This window comes from Sapajus apella, unplaced genomic scaffold (assembly GCF_009761245.1).
Source record: "Sapajus apella isolate SASKATOON/1434 unplaced genomic scaffold, GSC_monkey_1.0 scaffold6, whole genome shotgun sequence".
NCBI lineage: Eukaryota > Metazoa > Chordata > Mammalia > Primates > Cebidae > Sapajus > Sapajus apella.
The window spans coordinates 59937933-59957474 of record NW_022436946.1 but is presented as its reverse complement, the minus strand read 5'-3'; the positions used below and the strand labels follow the sequence as shown (position 1 = coordinate 59957474).

At 35.2% G+C, this 19542-nt stretch overlaps 1 protein-coding gene across 2 annotated transcripts in view; it reads right to left on the bottom strand.

Annotated features, from left to right (window-relative positions):
- The window catches only part of RNGTT (RNA guanylyltransferase and 5'-phosphatase), a 343044-nt gene that overhangs the window by 207287 nt on the left and 116215 nt on the right, over positions 1 to 19542 (bottom strand). For both annotated transcript variants that reach the window (XM_032275278.1, XM_032275279.1), the window contains exons 9-11: positions 19008 to 19143; positions 15479 to 15550; positions 10217 to 10381 (exon numbers count right to left, since the gene is read on the bottom strand). In XM_032275278.1, coding sequence (XP_032131169.1) covers positions 10217 to 10381; positions 15479 to 15550; positions 19008 to 19143 — 373 coding nt within the window. The remainder of the gene's footprint in view (positions 1 to 10216; positions 10382 to 15478; positions 15551 to 19007; positions 19144 to 19542) is intronic.

The following is a 19542-nucleotide window of genomic DNA, read 5'->3' as shown; positions in this document are numbered from 1 at the left end:
TAGTTATAGAGCTATATTAATAAATTCCTAAAGATCAAAATCATCTTTAAGATTTTAAAGATACACAGATAAATTCTATCATTTTTCTACAAAATTAGTAGGCATGTTCTATAGTTGTAAATTTTGTTTAAAACTTCATAAAAACTACCATTCCTAAAATAAATGATCTATACTTCCCTGAAAATGCTGTAAGGTTCATAATATCACTATTTTACCATCCCATTACCAAAGACAAAAATCTCCACAGCAGTAACCTGTCAATTGTAGTTACTGTATTATAACTGGTGTTACTAAGGTCTTAAACGATTACACCAATTCTGCTATAAAATGTGTTTTCCTTTTGTATTTTATGACCAAAAATACTTTGGTAAGAGACATTAAAGACAAAAATCAATAAGAACTGAAAGTGAGAAGAGGAGACTATTTAAAATTCTAAAAATTAGAACTGCTTTCATTAATTTATTTAAATATTTCATTAATTTATTCCACCAAGGCTGAAGCGATCTTGGCTCACTGTTGCCTCAACCTCCCAGGCTCAAGCAATTGTTCCACCTCTGCCTCCTGAGTAGCTGGAACTACAGGCATGTGCCACCATGCCTAGCTAATTTTTTTGTATTTTTGCAGAGACAGAGTTTTGCCATGTTGCCCAGGCTGGTCTTGAACTCTTGGGCACAAGCGATTGAAGTGACTTGACCTCCCAAAGTGTTGGGATTACAGGTGTGAGCCACCATGTCTGGCTAGAATTGCTTTTAAAAAAGAACTGTCCTATGATTTTAAGGAGTTACATAAGCTAAGTATAAAGAAAAACATAGTAAGAGCACTATATTTCTAGTGAAAAACTACATAAAAAGTTGTTCCACATAATTGCTTCAAATCCCTAAACAATAGTTCTGATAGATTAGCAAATATTTCTAAGCAGTACTGATTTGACTAAGGAAATTATACTACCTAAACACATTTTCTTAAATGTTGAACTCTGAATTATGACAGCACAACCTGTCAAATTCACTTTTTAGAAAACAAACCAGAGCGGGGCGCCAAGATGGCCTAGAGAAGCCAGCATCGGAATGCAGCTCCCAGCGAATGAGACGCAGGGGGCTAGAGGACGTCACCATTCTAAACAAGGTGCCAGGTTCGCTTCTGTGGGACTGATGGGCGGGGCGGGGCAGCAAATCAAGACGAGGGGTGCAGGGGTTGGGGGTGAGGGCAGTACGTCCCCATCTGAAACGTGCAGCCAGCTGAGAGCGTCGAGGGACTTAACCCCCTCAGTGCTCCATTTCGGATCCTGTGCCACAGTCCACGAGAGCCCTGCCAGACAGTGGGGTCCCGTGGGTAGTTGATGCAAATCTGAGCAGCAGGCGCAGCAAGTTGTAGCAGGGACCTGGGCGGGAGTTTGAACTAATGCCAGCAGGACGGACCATCCCACAAGGGGAGGCAGAGTTGAAAGCAGGGAAACAGACCATAAGGCCTGGCAGGCCCCACCTCCACAGAATTAAAACTGAAGCCCTCACTAGACAGCTTGGCAGCAAATACACCAGCTTGACCCCAACCAGGAAGATCCAACTGGGTAAGGCAACACACCATTGGGAAGGCGGGGCCAATCTCACCTGAAAACAAACTCCAGGGAAGGACCACCCACCCAATAACCTGACTGAACCCGAGAGAGCCCAGCAACGCCCTCTACAGGCCAAAAAAGATACAGCTCCAACCTCAACAGAAAAAAAGGATCACTCAGAGACTCCTGAAATCACCAACTTCAATGATTAAAGGGAGATAAATCCACGAGGATGGGGAAAAAAAACAGTGCAAAAAGGATGAAACCATCAAAGAACAGAACACCTCTTCTCCTCCCAGAGATTACAACTCCTCACCATCAAGGGAACAAAAAAAGAGAAAGAATCTGACGAACTGACAGAAGCAGGCTTCAGAAGGTGAGCAATCAACAAATTTCTCTGAGTTAAAAGACCATATTCTAACCCAATGCAAAGAAACTAAGAACCTTTAAAAAAGGTTAGACAAAATGCTAACTAGAATAACCAGCTTAAAGAAGAACATAAACAACTTGATGGAGATGAAAAACATAGCACGAGAACTTCATGAGGCATACACAAATTTCAACAGCTGGATTGATCAAGCAGAAGAAAGGATATCAGAGATAGAAGATCAAATCAATGAAATAAAACAAGAAGGCAAGATTAGAGAAAAAAGAGCGAAAAAAAAAGAACAAACCCTCCAAGAACTATAAGGTTATGTGAAAAGACCTAATCCACGTTTGATAGGTGTACCTGAATGTGATGGAGAGAATGAATCCAAGCTGGAAAAAACTCTTCAGGATATTATTCAGGAGAGCTTCCCCAACCTAACAAGGCAGGCCAACATTCAAATCCCAGAAATACAAAGAATATCACAAAGATATTCCTCAAGAAGAGCAACCCCAAGGCACACAATGGTCAGATTCACCAGGGTTGAAATGAAGGAAAAAATGCTAAGGACAGCCAGAGAGAAAGGTCGAGTCACGCACAAAGGAAAGACCATCAGACTCACAGCAGAACTCTCAGCAGAAAGCCTACGAACCAGAAGAGAGTGGGGGCCAATATTCAACATCCTTAAAAAACAGAACTTTCAGGGTAGAATTTCATATCCAGCCAAACTAAGCTTCATAAGTGAAAGAGAAATAAATCCTTTACAGACAAGCAATTGCTGAGAGATTTCATTGCTACAAGACCTGCCTTACAGGAACTACTGAAGGAAGTACTAAACAGGGAAAGGAACAACCAGTACCAGCCACTGCAAATATGTACCAAATGGTAAAGAGTAACGACGCAATGAAGGAGCCACGTCAATTAATGGGCAAAACAACCAGTCAGTAACAAAATGGCAGTATCAAATTCAAACATAATAATATTAACATGAACTGTAAATGGCCTAAATGCCCCAATCAAAAGACACAGACTAGCAAACTGGATTAAAAAGTCTAGACCCATCAGTGTGCTGTATTCAGGAGACCCATCACATGTGCAAAGACTCACACAGACTCAAAATAAAGGGATGAGGAAGATTTACCAAGCAAATGGAGAGCAAAAAAAAAGCAGTGGTAGCAATCCTAGTCTCTGGTAAAATGGACTTTAAACCAGCAAAGATCAAAAGAGACAAAGAAGGGCATTACATAATGGTAAAAGGATCAATGCAACAAGAAGAGCTAACTATCCTAAATATTTATGCACCCAATGCAGGAGCACCCAGATACATAAAACAAATTCTTAAAGACCTACAAACAGACTGACTTATACTCCTACACAATAATAGTGGGAGACTTTAACACTCCACTGACAATATTGGACAGATCAATGAGACAGAAAGTCAACAAGGATATCCAGGATTTAAACACAGACTTGGACCAAGTTGACCTAATAGACATTTATAGGACACTCCGCTCCAAATCCACAGAATACAAATTCTTCTCAGCACCACACTGAACTTACTCCAAACCTGACCACATAATTGGAAGTAAATCACTCCTCAGCAAATGCAAAAGAACAGAAATCATGACAGACCACAGCACAATCAAATAAGAACTCAGGAATAAGAAAGGCACTCAAAACCGCACAATCATATGGAAACTGAACAACTTGCTCCTGAATGACAAATGGATGAACAATGAAATGAAGGCAGAAATAAAAATGTTCTTTGAAACCAACAAGAATGAAAACACAACATACTAGATCCTATGGGACACATTTAAAGCAGTGTCTAGAGGGAAATTTATAGCAATAAATGCCCACATGAGAAACAAGGAACGATCTAAAATCAACACCTCATCATCAAAATTGAAAGAGCTACAGGAACAAGACCCAAAAAAACTCAAAAGCAAGCAGAAGACAAAAAATAACTAAGATCAGAGCAGAACTGAAGGAGATAGAGACACAAAAAAACCCTTCAAAAAATCAATACATTCAGAAGCTGGTTTTTTGGAAAGATCAACAAAATAGACCACTAGCCAGATTAATAAAAAAGAAAAGAGAGAAGAATTGAATAGATGCAATAAAAACGATAAAGGGGATATCACCACTGATTCCTCAGAAATACAAACGACCATCAGAGATTACTACAAACAACTCTACGGACATAAACCAGTAAATCTGGAAGGAATTGATAAATTTCTGGACACTTGCACACTCTGAAGACTAAGGCAAGAAGAAGTTGAAACCCTGAATAGGCCAATAACAAAGTCTAAAGTAGAGGCAGCAATTAATAGCCTACCAACCAAAAAAAAGTCCAGGTCCAGACAGGTTCACGGCTGAATTCTACCAGACATACAAAGAGGAGCTGGTATCATTCCTGTTGAAACTATTCCAAACAATACAAAAAGAGGGAATCCTCCCTAACTCTTTCTGTGAGACCAACATCATCCTGATACCAAAATCTGGCAGAGACACAACTAAAAAAGAAAACTACAGGCCAATATCCACGATGAATATTGATGCAAAAAACTTCAATAAAATACTGGCACACTGAATCTAACAGCATATCAAAAAACTTATCCACCACGATCAAGTAGGCTTCATACCAGGGATGCAAGGCTGGTTCAACATATGCAAATCTATAAACATAATTTACCACATAAACAGAACCAAAGACAAAAACCACATGATTATCTCAATAGATTATCTCAACAGATGCCGTGAAGGGCTTCGACAAAATTCAGCAGCCCTTTATGCTAAAAACTCTCAGTAAACTAGGTATTGATGGAACATATCTCAAAACGATAAAAGCTATTTACGACAAACCCACAGCCAATATCATACTGAATGTACAAAAATTAGAAGCATTCCGTTTAAAAACTGGCACTAAACAAGGATGCCCTTTCTCACCACTCCTATTCAATATAGTATTGGAAGTTCTAGCTGGAGCAATTAGTCAAGAAAAAGAAATAAAGGGCATTCAATTAGGAAAAGAAGTCCAAATTGTCCCTATTTGCAGACAACATGATCATATATTTCGAAGACCCCATAGTCTCAAGTCCAATACCTCCTTAAGCTGATAGGCAACTTCAGCAAAATCTCAGGATACAAAATCAATGTGCAAAAATCACAAGCATTTCTATACACCAATAACAGACAAACAGAAAGCCAAATCATGAGTGAACTCCCATTTACAATGCTACAAAGAGAATAAAATACCTAGGAATACAACTAACCAAGGAGGTAAAAAATCTCTTCAAGGAGACTACAAATCACTGATCAAGGAAATAAGAGAGGACACAAACAGACGGAAAAACATTCCATGCTCATGGTTAGGAAGAATCAATATTGTGAAAACGGCCATACTGCCCAAAGTAATTTACAGATTCAATGCTATCCCCCAACAAGCTACTAGTGACCTTCTTCAAAGAACTGGAAAAAAACACTTTAAACTTCATATGGAACCACAAGAGAGCCCACATAGCCAAAACAATCCTAAGCAAAAAGAACAAAGCTGGAGGCATCATGCTACCTGACTTCAAACTATACTACAAGCCTACAGTAATCAAAACAGCATGGTATTAATACCAAAACAGAGATATAGACCAAAGGAACAGAATAGAGGCCTCAGAAGCAACACCACACATCTACAACCATCTGATCTTTGACAAACCAGACAAAAACAAGCAATGGGGATTCCCTTTCCCTGTCTGATACATGATGTTGGGAAAACTAGCTAGCCACGTGCAGGAAGCTGAAACTGGACCTCTTCCTTACACCTTATGCAAAAATTAACTCCAGGTGGATTAAAGATTTAAACATAAGAACTAACACCATAAAAACCCTAGAAGAAAACCTAGGCAAAACCATTCAGAACATAGGCACAGGCAAGAACTTCATGACTATAACACCAAAAGCATTGGCAACAAAAGCCAAAATAGACAAATGGGACCTAATTAAACTTAAGAGCTTCTGCACAGCAAAAGAAACAATCATTAGAGTAAACCGGCAACCAACAGAATGGGAAAAATTTTTCGCAATCTACCCATCAGACAAAGGGCTAATTTTACAAGAAAAAAACCCATTGAAAAATGGGCAAAGGATATGTATGAACAGACTCTTTTCAAAAGAAGACAAATACGTGGCCAACAAACATATGAAAAAATGCTCATCATCACTGGTCATTAGAGAAATGCAAATCAAAACTATAGGGAGATACCATCTCACACCACTTAGAATGGCAACCATTAAAAAATCTGGAGACAACAGATGCTGGAGAGGATGTGGAGAAAAAGGAACACTTTTACCTGGGAGTGTAAATTAGTTCAACCATTGTGGAAGACAGTGTGGTGATTCCTCAAGGATCTAGAAATAGAAATTCCATTTGACCCAGCAATCCCATTACTGGGTATATACCCAAAGAATTATAAATCGTTCTATCAGAAAGACACATGCACACGTATGTTCATTGTGGCGCTGTTTACAATAGCAAAGACCTGGAACCAACCCAAATGCCCATCGATGATGGACTGGACAAAAAAAAATGTGGCACACATACACCATGAAATACTATGCAGTCATAAAAAACGATTAGTTTGTGTCCTTTGTAGCAACAAGGATGAATCTAGAAACCATCATTCTCAGCAAACTGACACAAGAACAGAAAACCAAACACCGCATGTTTTCACTCATAGGTGGCTGATGAACAATGAGACTTGGGCACAGGGAAGGGAACAACACTCACAGGGCTAGGTTGGGGGGTGGGCAGTGGCGGGGTGGGGGCAGGATAACACTGGTAGAAATGCCTGATATAGGCAACGGTGTGGGGGGGATGGAGACAGCAAACCACCATGGCATGTATGTACCTATGCAACAATCCTGCAGGATGCAGGATGTGCACATGTACCCTAGAGCCCAAATACCATAAAAAAATTTTTTTAATTAAAAAAAAAAAAAACCAAAGCAATTTGGCTTTTGCCCAATTTTTATACTCTATTTACAATTTGGAAAATATTCCCATAAGAGAACATACTTCCTGGTAATAGATTTCCACTATGGACATAGCAGATGTTAAGTATTAACTTTATCTTTACCCAACCTATTGGACAGGGCACAGTAGTACACAGGCTCTTCGTAGGTACCCCCTTAACATCCCTGCTGCCAAAACAGACACAAAAGGCAAGCAGTGAACAGTGGGAAGATTACAGCAGCAGAGGTCAACCAAAATTTCTATGCCAAGCAGGTGTTACACAAAATCTTAGTAAAAGTTGAATGATTACTCTGTAATTGTTGAATGAAAAAGCCACTCAACAGTGCTAGGATTACTTACAACTAATATCATATCCAAAGACTAACACCAAATTAAGCGGACTAAAGTAGGAGCAGGTGAAGAGTTTAAAACATGATTGCATATGTCGCTACTTTTTTTGGTACAATTCTATCATAACCACTCTCCTTCCCCCAAAATATTAATTATTTGGGTACTATTCCCTGAGTTGAATATAAATAAGACCATGGTTCTTCATGGCATCAAGTTTTCAAATGCTCTAAACCAGGCATATAAAATACTGGTTTAGAAATTAAAATCCCACCATAAAGCTACCTCTTGGATGCCAAATACAATTTTAATGTACAAGTACCCATAACACAGAATCAAAGCTGAACTATAAATTCAATTCTTAATAGAGAAATAAAAAAGAGTAAATGGCTCCTAAAGTTTCCAAATCCGTGAAGCTACAAACCGGATTCTGGAATATGACAAATTTCCCAAAAGGTATATCATTCCTTCAGGCTTCTTAGGAAATAGCCAGCTAGCCTTCTTCTGAATGCCAAATGTGCCCCCTTATCCTTTCTAAAACTTCTAAAACATTTCAAATGCTTATAGTATATAATCAGGCATGGAACCATGTGGTATACAGGCTCAAAATACATTTCTATTCTGATAAGGAGAGCAGAGTTTTATGACTGCCAACTAACATATCTACAAATTAGAATCACCAATCAGGCTTGCTAAGAAAGTCAACCACTACCAAAACCAAGAGTGTCTTACAAATATTCAAAACTGCTGAGAAATTACAAAACAGGGAAGAAAGGAAAAGGGAAAGTCAGAGAAGAAAAACAAATTAAATGGTGGGTTCAATAAATCAGACATCCTAACACACAGCAGGCATACAGAACATACTATATGTAATTTATATACAAAGAAATAAGAATCTCACCAAAAGCACAAATGAGAAATGGAGAAAATCTTAGGAAATAGTCAATATGCTGTTTATATGTCATGTCTTAAAAAAGCAGAAATACTAAGGTACATTTGCTTTTAAACACTAGATCTGGTAAATATTCCATTGAAAACAAACCATGCAGCAGCAATAACAGTAGTACCATTAATAATAGTAGTCATATTAGTGATATTAAAAATAGTAAGAAAAGAGAACAAAGAAAAAAGAGAATGAAAAGGAAATGGATATGAGGCCTAAACAGAATTAGTAAGTACATTTGAGAACACAGGGCATAAAGAAGAGACAGTGAATAGAAGAAACTGGATGCTAAATAGACTACGTAAACAGAAGATCATTCCCTGAAGGAATGACAGAGTAAAAACAGAGCATCTAAATGTAACCACAGACAAAATCATAGCACTATTAGAACATAATATTAAAACATTTTAGAGGTGAAGGGCTTCTTAAGCAAGACAGAAAACCAGAAGATGCAAGAAATATATTGTCAAATTAAACTACATTAAAATGAACTTTTCAGCCAGGCATGGTGGCTCACATCTGTAATCCTAGCACTTTGGGAGCCTAAGGCAGGCTGATTACCTAAGCCCAGGAGTTCGAGAGCAGCCTGGGCAACACAGAGAAACTCCATCTCTAGAAAAAAATACAAAAAAATTAGCTGGACATGGTAGTATGCGCCTATTGTAGTCTCAACTACTGAGGTGGCTGAGGTGGGAGGATCACTTGAGCCCAGGAGGTCGAGGCTGTGGTAAGCCAAGATGGCACCATTGCACTCCAGCCTGAGCAACAGAGCGAGACTCTGCCAAAAAAAAAAAAAAAAAACCTCATACCTTTCCATTACAATACACTGCCTTGCCTACAGATCAAGAAAGAAAAGAGTGCTGGCAATGGGAAAATTAGTGCTCTCATCTGCTGGAGACAAAATTGCCTTATTTGGAAAGGAATTTGGCAGTAGTTACTAACATTACTCATATAATCTTTAAACCAAAAATTCTACTTACACTGAAGAAATATCCACCCATATAATCAAAAATGTTCACTGAAACAATGTTATAGCAAAGGACTAGAAGCAACCTAAAAACCCAATTATAACACAATGTATGGTACATCTTTACTATCACTACTATGTAGCACTTAACAAATAACATGGCAAATCTCTATGCACTGACATGGAAATATATCTAAGCCACACTGTTAAGTGAAAAAACAAAACAAAACAAAAACCAACATCCTATAATATTTCATATGAAATTTTTTTTTTTAGATGGAGTCTTGCTCTGTCGCCCAGGCTGGAGTGCAGTGGCGCGATCTCGGCTCACTGCAACCTCCACCTTCTGGGTTCAAGCAATTCTCCTGCCTCAGGCTCCCAAGTAGCTGGAACTACAGGCACATACCACCACATCCAGCTAATTTTTCTATTTTTAGTAGAGACAGGGTTTCACCATATTGGTCAGGATGGTCTTGAATTCCTGACCTCATGATCCGCCCATCTCGGTCTCCCAAAGTGCTGGGATTATAGGCGTGAGTCACTGCACCCAGCCTTAGTATGATTCATTTTAAGTGAAAATAACAAAAATAATTTAAAAAAAAAAAAAAAAAAGCTTCAATGTATATGTGTGTGTGTGTATCCATATATATAAATGTATTTTTAATAAGAGTACATACCAAACACTTTACCTTCAGAATGCACAGGAGTAGGCCTAATGATTTTCATTTAATTCAGTTCTATATTGTTTATAGCTTTTTAAAAATGTAATATGACCAACGACCGGGAAACAAAAACTATTATGAGAAACAGGGAAACAACCTAGTTTAAGGTGCCACCATCGAGCATCTTACTCAAGAGAAAAAGCCTAGGAGTCATACCATGTTTGGCCAAAACAGTGTTATACCCAACTTGAGTATTTTCTGACAAAGTCAAGACAACTGGGCAGTAAAATGTCATTCATATTTATCTTATAAGCTGAATTATGATACATTATAAGCACTAATTTAAAAAAAAAAAGTAAACTTTACCTTTCTTGAAATACAGATGTCAAAAAATGGCTTATTTCTGACACTAAATGGTTCCTGTGTTTTGTCGATGAGCCCAGTCTTCATTTTTTCATGCCGAGGATTTATAATTTCTCTTTCTATACACTGCAGACGAACATTAAAATCACAATCTCCAACTGGCTGTCCCTGAATTAAAGAAAGAATTAGTTAAACTTTAACATTAACAACTATTTTATCACAACCAATCCTAATAGTTTCACTAACAAGAGAACTGTCTAAAGACACAGAGAGACTTATTTTAAAATAAAATTGCATAAAACAGTATGAGAAAGTGGCACGATTCTACTTTGAGTTAATCCAAAGATTTCAAATCTAGGCCAGGTGTGGTGGCTCATATCTGTAGTCTCGGCACTTTGGAAGGCTGAGGCAGGGGGATCACGTGAGGCCAGGAGATTGAGGCTAGCCTAGGCAACAGGGCAAAACTACTACCCCCTAATTTTAAAAAATAAAAAATAAACAATTTCACATCTGAATTAAAGTATTAATATACTATTTATAGGTATAAAATCATTAAAAAATAGAAAAATATATATACTCACCAGTCTTTTTTTATTACGTATATAAGTTAGTTAAAACCCTAAAACTAAAATCCACAGAATTTAGAAAAGTACAAGCCAGTAACACACCAAAATAAGTAGCACAGTTACCTACAATGTTTTTTGCTGTTTAAAGTGCTAACTCTAGAGACATCAGTAAGTAGAAGATAAGTATCAGACAAACACACCCTCAACTCTGGAAACACAGAAGTTTATATAATATGTTCAAAGTTACACAGTTATGAAGACGTTTTCTCTCAAATACACTTTCCCTTGAGTGTTCTTAAAGCATATACGGTTTGAACTATGAAATAAAAAGTACATGAACACTTTTTGTATGAATTGAGGGTGGGGCTAGTCCTAGCCATGTGGCATACACAAACTCACTTATAACATATTATCTGGTTTACAGTAATCATCCAGATTAGTATTTATCGCTTCAATGGCACAGAAGCTACTCTTCTTTTTTACATTGCAACTGGACACCCTTACATGCATTTTTCCCCCATCTTTTCCTAATGTAAACTCAACCTAATGTTTACATAGGGGTGGCAGCACTTGCTTAAGGAGTAAACATTAAATGTACTTTGGGAATGTCTCTTTCTCAACTTTAGAAGGATAACAACTTTGATATTCAGCAAAGAATAAGGAGTGAGACAAACTGAGAGGTATGGGGTAGCACAAGTTCTCTTTACATAAAGGCATACAACTATCTATAAAGGGTATTCATTGGGGAAATGCTAGTAAATAACCATATAGTCCATGTGTCATCTTTTCTATGCAATCAATGTCATCAACATGGTTGAAAAACCTAAAATGTTAGGCTTGTTCATTAGATTTATTAAAGGAATTCAGACACCTATAAGATTGAAGTAGAATAAGCAAACCCTCTTTTTTGTTCTTAAAAAGAAAAAAGACTAACAACTGTTTAAACATATGTAAATAGTCTACATTCACTCCTAGAAGCTTTCCACCTTTATACATAAATTCACCAAATAACAAGAATAGATTGAAAGCAAGTTCACCGCCAAATCCACAATGCCTGTGGACAAAGTTAAGCTCTCAATGGATAGGTGTTGAATCACTGAGAAGAGGATACAGGAAACACTCAATAATTATTGACTACCTTGTTTCCCTGTTTTCAGTTCTTACTCCCTTCAGGACACTATCCATGCTGTCACTAGTTACCTTTCAAAATAGTAAAAATATGTTCCTATCATTACAATGAAAACCCTTTAACAGTGCCTTATTACATAAAGAACTAAGTTAAAATGCCTTATTCAAGTAATCTGGCCCTCTACTTAACAATCCATTCTCATTTTTTGCTATGACCCACACCTTTATCATCCATCAGGTATACTAACAGGCCAGATACAGTGGCTCATGCCTGTAATCCCAACACTTTGGGTGGCTGAGGTGGGCAGATCGCCTGAGGCCAGAAGTTCAAGACCAGCCTGGCCATCATGGAGAAACCCCATGTCTACTAAAAATACAAAAATTAGTGGCTACACACACTAAGTAGCTGAGGTCCCAGCTACTCAGGGGGCTGAGGCACAAGAATCACTTGAACCTGGGAGGCAGAGGTTGCTGTGAGCCGAGATCGTTCCCCTGCACTCCAGCCTGGTCAACAAAGTGAGATTTTCTAAAAAAAAAAAAAAAAAAAAGTATGCTAACAAACCACCTCCATGGCTTAATCCTTCAAAACTAATTTGTGTCACATTCTCAGTCTGCAATTACATGCTTCAGTGACTCAACTATACCCAGGGAAGTTGGAATACTCTCCTCTCAATACCACTATATCCTTTATATACCTTTATTATGTTTATAATTTTAAAAATTATAATTATTTCTTTACATTTATATTTCATCCATAAGAGTAGCATACAAATTTGCTTTAATTTTATATATACATGTACAATTATAAAATTTTATTAAAATGTTATGTTTTTAATGTAAAATGTTATAAAACAGACAAAATAAAACAATAGATGAAACTTTTTTTTAAAGTTCTCCTATGTTCTTCCCAAATCCCCATGAAATACTGTGCAAATGGCCTTCTTTTGAAGCCAGTACATAGCATGTGAATTCTTTTTTTTTTTTGCTGCAGCACCCGGTATTCCCAGGCAGTCTCACACCCAAGTAGCATGTGAATTATTTAAAGGCAAAGAATTATGGCTTATTCATCTTTGTATACCCAGTACGTATGTACGTACTTGACATATAAAAGATGATCGATGCTGAGAGTCAGAGGGTGAAAAGAAAAAGATGATTGATGAAATTCTTTCTGGACAAGCTAATGAACTAAGGGACTGAAAAAAGTTTAAATCCTATTTCAAAAAATTCTTTTTCTAACAGTGGCCCTGATTTGGTGATCCAAAATAAATAATGTTGTTAAATATCCATGAAGACTCCACAGTAATTTAAAGAATTAAATATATGATACTTTCAATTATAAATGCATCCCAATATCAAAAATGTAAAAAAAAAAAAAAAAAAAAAAAAAGTGGCTTAAAACTCATGAAATATGGTTAACAGGCACACAATAAATATGTACTGAATCAAAAATTCTAGACCTAAAGACAAAAAAGCCTAACAGTCATTTTTAGAATAAAATATGGATTACCTTCTTAAACAAAACAAAAAGTACAATATTTGGGAAGGTCTGATGAAACTGCTTTCATTAAAATTAAAAACCTCTGTGCATCAATAAACACTGATTTGGAAAATATATTGCCACACATATAACCAGGAAAGAACTAGAATCCAGAAAAGATAATTGATTCCTACATATTAAGAAGGAAAAAATAACACAGAAAACCAAATAGAATTTGCAATTAAGTTACAAAAGAAAAATACAAACAAAAATAAACCTCAGAAATATGTTCAACTGTATTAGTAATCAGGAGAAAAAAATGGACAACCAAATAGAAAAAAAAAAAAAAGATTGTATTAGAAGATTACAGAAACTTGCAATTAAATCACACAAATTCCAAACAAGTAAAAAAAAAAAAAGAAACATAAGAAACATGTTAAACCTCGTTAGTAATCAAGGAAAGGCAAATTAAAACAGGATGATACCATTTCACACACATCAAATTAGCAAAATTATAAATAAAATCAATTGTGGCAAATTGGTACAACTATTTCTGAGAGAAATTTAGCAATGTAGATAATATAGCTGAAGGTGCTGATTTGATCACAATCTCCATGATCTAATAATGACAGATTAGAGTTTTTAAGAACACTTCCCAGGTAATTACATTCCAAGAATGAGAACAACCAACCTAGTGAAATTTTCACATGTGCACAAGAAAAAACATATAAAATTGTTCAATACAGTAGTAATATAAAAGCAAAAAAAAATAGAAACCCAGATGTTCATCAAAAGGAAAAAGGATAAATTCTGTATAGTTATACAGTGTAATACTCAATGGTAACTGAAGTAAATGAACTAAATCTACATATATTAGTACAAAGAAGTCTCAACAAGATAATGTGGAGCAAATGTCAGCTATCGTGGTACAGTACAATAACATTTATATAATACTAGAAACTTTGCAAAAGTATATCATACATATTTTATGAATATACACATAGGTAGTAAAAGTATCTGAAACATTCATGGAAACAATAAACACCAAATTCAGGATAGAGGCTGATTCTGGGCAAGAGATCTGAGAATAGGAGAGAGGTGTAACTAAGAAACTTCTAATGGATTCATAATGAATTATGTCTTATTAAAAAGAAAGTGGTGCAAAAGTATGAAGCTTTAACAAATCTGGGTGGTCAGTACGTGAGTATTCCTTATATTATTTTTTACGCTCTTGCATATGTTGAAATTTTTCATATTTTTAAAAGTATCAGAAAACTGTTATCTAAGACAGAGTACTCAGCTAAGAAGTGAGAGTAAGCCCAGACTGAATATGTATTAAAGCAGAACTCAATATCAAGAGGCAAGAGACATAGAACTTCCCTATTTACAAAGAAACAAAGCCACCCCCACCCCTTATGTCCAGTTATAGGCCAATGAATGTTATTCCAAAATCTGTGATAAGATTAAGCCAATTCTGGAAAGCATTACTTTTGAGGAATACAGTAGTCAAACAGAACAAAATGAAACTTGATGATTTTTGGCCCTGAGGCTCTTAAATTTGAAGCTCTGTGTTTTAAATACAAAAATTCAATCAAAAAATAAGATGTGTGCGTTAAAAATTTCCAAGAAAAAAAAATGCCTTTTAATAACCTGAATTAATGCAATCCTGTAATGTTAATACCGTAACTTATTAACCATTGAACAGCTCATAATCAGTTTCACTTTTGTTTTGTTGCTGTTGTTGTTTTGGTAACAGAAATAAACTCATGAGATTTAAAAGAAAAAAAATCAAGTGCAGGATAATTAAAACCATGAAATTTTCATTTTATGAAACGCTGTCTTATTTCATCAGAGTTAAGTCATTATTCTTTACTCACTTGAAGTTAAAGAAACCTAAAACAAAGAAATGTGCAAAAATTAGCAATAAGACAAAAGGAGATATAAAAGTATTAGCAAAAGGTTACCCAATGAGTAACCTGAGTCACAAATTTTCTTTCCTACTATCTCTTGGGCAGTAAAAGAGACTCTTTATGTGTCAAATATACATCCATTATTTCAGTAATAACTTTTATTTTATAAAATACAGGTACTCACATTAAATTTAATTATGTCATATATCAAATATCTAGGAACAGCCTGTCCATTTACTCTGTCGATAATCATCTCCTTGAAAAAGAAAAGAAGTTTATTCATACATTAATAAACATTTTTAATTTGACTGAAATATAGCATATACACAGTAAGCACATAAACCATAAATATACAACTTGATGAAATTTCAGAGTGAACACACTTGTACCCAGATCATATCAATAAACTGTCAGCACTTCCATCCCCATCATGCATTTATTTGATATTGAAACAGAATCACCTGATAATATCTCATCATATTTTCATATTTGAATTTCTATGCTACATTTTGCTTTATGCTTGAATTACTAAGCAACAATTAAGGGTAGAGAGACTACAAATCTTAAATTCTAAAATCAGGATCATTTTTAAAAATATTTTTGTTTAATCATTAATGCTTTAAATTTTGTTATATGCCAATTACTTTAACCATAAAATCTAAGACAATAAATGGCACCCTCAGTTTAATTCTCACGCAACCCATGTGATCTTTCTTGGTTTTATGCCACTTTATTAGGCTTTGATAAAAGGAAACGGCAAGAGAGCATGAACAGATCACTGCAAATCCACCATAGCCATTAAGAAGTCAAAACAAAATCTGCAGCCTGACAGAACAAGATGAGGACGTTAAAGGATGACTACAGGTATAAAATGGGGTATTAGATAACATTTTAATTATTAATATATTTTTGACCTAAAATCATTTTCCTTTCCTCATATTCTTTCTAGGAAGCCAGGTAGGTTTTCTTGCTATCTAATTTTATAACAGAAATTCCATATACAACCATCTAAAATTACAAAAAGAAATTGATTTAGGAAAAATATATTTTGTTGTTGTAAGAAACCATTACCCAAGCCTAAGTAGGAGTGTAGTTATTTCTACTTGAAGAATAAGAGGAAGCTTGGTAATAAGGTACTAATCATTAGCTGCATCCTGAGAGATGTAGAGGATATCTTCCACAAGGATAGTGGATAGATCAAATGGTATAACAAAGACATGAAAAAAGACGGCTTGGGGTAAATTGTCCAAAGCTGAGTATCTGTGATCAGCAATCACAACAAAAGATGAGACTGAAGACACAGGCATGCTTCAGATATAAAGAATATTATATTGAATAGTTTGGCTCTTGAGCTACAAGTAACAGGGAACCACTGAAGGGTTTTCAAAATCTGTCGGCCTTCAATCTCATCTCTGTAACTCATTCCTTGAAATCTTTCATATAAGGCCCCCTTGGTTCTGATCATCACAGTCCATAAAGGTGATAAAATGTTCTGAAATTAGATAGTGGTCTTGATCGTACAACCTTGTGAATAGACTAAAAATCACTGGATTGAACACTCTAAAATAGTGAATTTCACAGTACGTGAATTGTATCTCAATTTAAAAAAAAAACAAACCTAAATTAAAAAAAAAAAGAAATCCTAAAAGCAGTTCCAGATTGAAGAGAAATAATGGAACCCCAGATACACAACATATATTAAATGTCAGCTATATATATATATTGGTTATACATATTATATAATTATTAGCACAACAAAGTTACTAAAGGGATATTTCCTTTTAACATTGAAATGTAAAATGTCATCTCTCTTGTTTGTCAATTTTCTCTACTTTATGTTTACAGACTTTCTAAAATTTCAACAATAAGCATGCAGTTTTATAAAATTAATAATTGAAAAAGACATGGAATTTTTCCAAAATTCTTGCTATTAACTTTAATGATTGCTACATTCTTATGTTAGTCTCAATATTAAATTGATTAAATTTCACTGATTTGTTACAAGTGAATTAATGCCATATTTCTAAATTCCTGTTTTCCACATTGTATAGGTCAAGGAACATAATTAAGCAAAGCAAAACAAAAGCTTCAATGCTCACATCTGACAGTCAGACAATTAGGTAGTTTCAGTTATTCTTGGATTTGGAATTTTACAAAAGCTATTTGCACATGAAAATGTAGAAGAAACAGGAAACTACAGAGGACTGTTTTAATTAACTAACAACAACAACAACAACAAAAAAAAAACAGATATGGCAACTGTAATTCTAGTCCAAGTAAACTGACATCATGAATCACATTGCTATTTTCAAACCTCACAAGAATCTATTATGCTGCTCTCAGTTATCCAAGTTTGAGGTAAAATAAATAGTATTGCTAAGTTAAATCTGCAGATGGTTAAACATCTAATTTTTAAGCATTATTTCCTACCTAGAATGCCCTCAGCCCACGTCCATCAAAAATCTCTTTCTATAGAAATCTTTCTGTTTCTAATGCCAACTCCTACATAAAACATATTTAGTTCCTGACTAACTAGATGTGATTTATTTCTCCTCTAAACTACCACAGGACTTAAATACCTCTCTTTGGTTATTGTTTTATTCGAAGATCTCTTTCATCATTACCATTCACTCTCCACCCTACTCAATTAAGCAAAATGTCTCAAGGGTGAGGCCTTCTCCTCAACCCTTTAGGCAATATCCATACTCTTGGTAAAGCAATTCATAATAGGCACTCAACAAACATTAGTTCAATTATAAGCTATACTAAACTTTATGACAAATGCTGTTAAGTCTTTTTCTTTCTTATATTTTATTAATTACAATGCCAAAAAATAGCACCTTAAATAAAGACAACAGAAACTAAAATGTTCCGGCTGTTCCCATGAATCAACTACCAGAGTTACCACAAATGACTGTGACTTTTATGTACTATACAACTCCAAGGGTGCCAGTCACATTAACTATAATATGACAGTTAAATCTATATACATGTACACATGTATATACATCATTTTTATTAGAAAATGATATTTTGTTACACATGCTGTCATTAAGAATGAAAATTTACTATATATAGGAAAAAATACAAAAATCAAAATGTCCAACAAAAGGGGACTGGTTAAATAAATTACAGAACTGTTTCTCAAACTTGCCTAATCAGAATCACTTGGTCACTTGTATGGATATGTAGGCCCCTGGGAGATTCCAATTCATAAGGTCTAGGACAGGCTGTTGGAAAGGGTCACATTATTAACAAGCAATTTTTTAACCCTACAATTTTCACAATCAAGATAGTTTAAAAACCCCAATTTATGGTCTCTATACATACAATGGTAATCCATTCAGACATCCAAAACATATTGCTAAGTGGGGGGGAAAAGACAAGTTACAAACCACATGTAACATTTGTTTCTTTTCATGCAAAATTATACGACTACCCATATGTATGCATATTTGACCAGAGCACTCATTTAACATCCTTTCCACATCTTTAACAAATTTCTCCACTAAAGAAAATATCTCAAAGTCCTAATTATATTCAAAAACGCCCTTAATTCAGTGTAAAAACACATAAAAAATAAATGAAATTTAACATCTTAATAAAAGTTAGATTTGATTCAAAAATTCTTTACCAATAGAAATACACATTTACTTACAAGGAAAAGAAAAATGGCAATGTTTAATTTCATATTATATATAAATATGACTTACACCATCCAAGAGAGTATTTGATAAATGCATACGAAGATCTTTACGAAATGGAAATTCCAGATTTGAAACATGAAACACGGAATTGTCTCTATCAATCATAAAAACTTCATTTGTGCCATCAATCAACATCATGTACCTGTAAATGAAACATTAAAAAGCTCATATTAACAGTATAATATCAAGAACAGGGTCATGAGAAATAACAGTTAAACTGGTTTTACATAGACTTTAAACATCTTTGTAGACTAATGTTCACTAGAGTGTCTCTATCATGCAGATTAAAGCATCATGAATAACAATTTTTTTTTTTTTCTTTGAGACAGTCTCACTTTGTCACCCAAACTGGATAGCACACAGTGGCACAACCTTGGCTCACTGCAACCTCCGCCTCCCAATTTCAAGTAATTCTTGTGCCTCAGTCTACAGAGTAGCTGGAATTACAGGTGTGTACCACCATGCCTCGCTAATCTGTTGGGTTTTTTTTTGTTGTTTTTGCTTTTTTTTTTTTTTTTTTTTTTTTTTTTTTTTTTTTTTT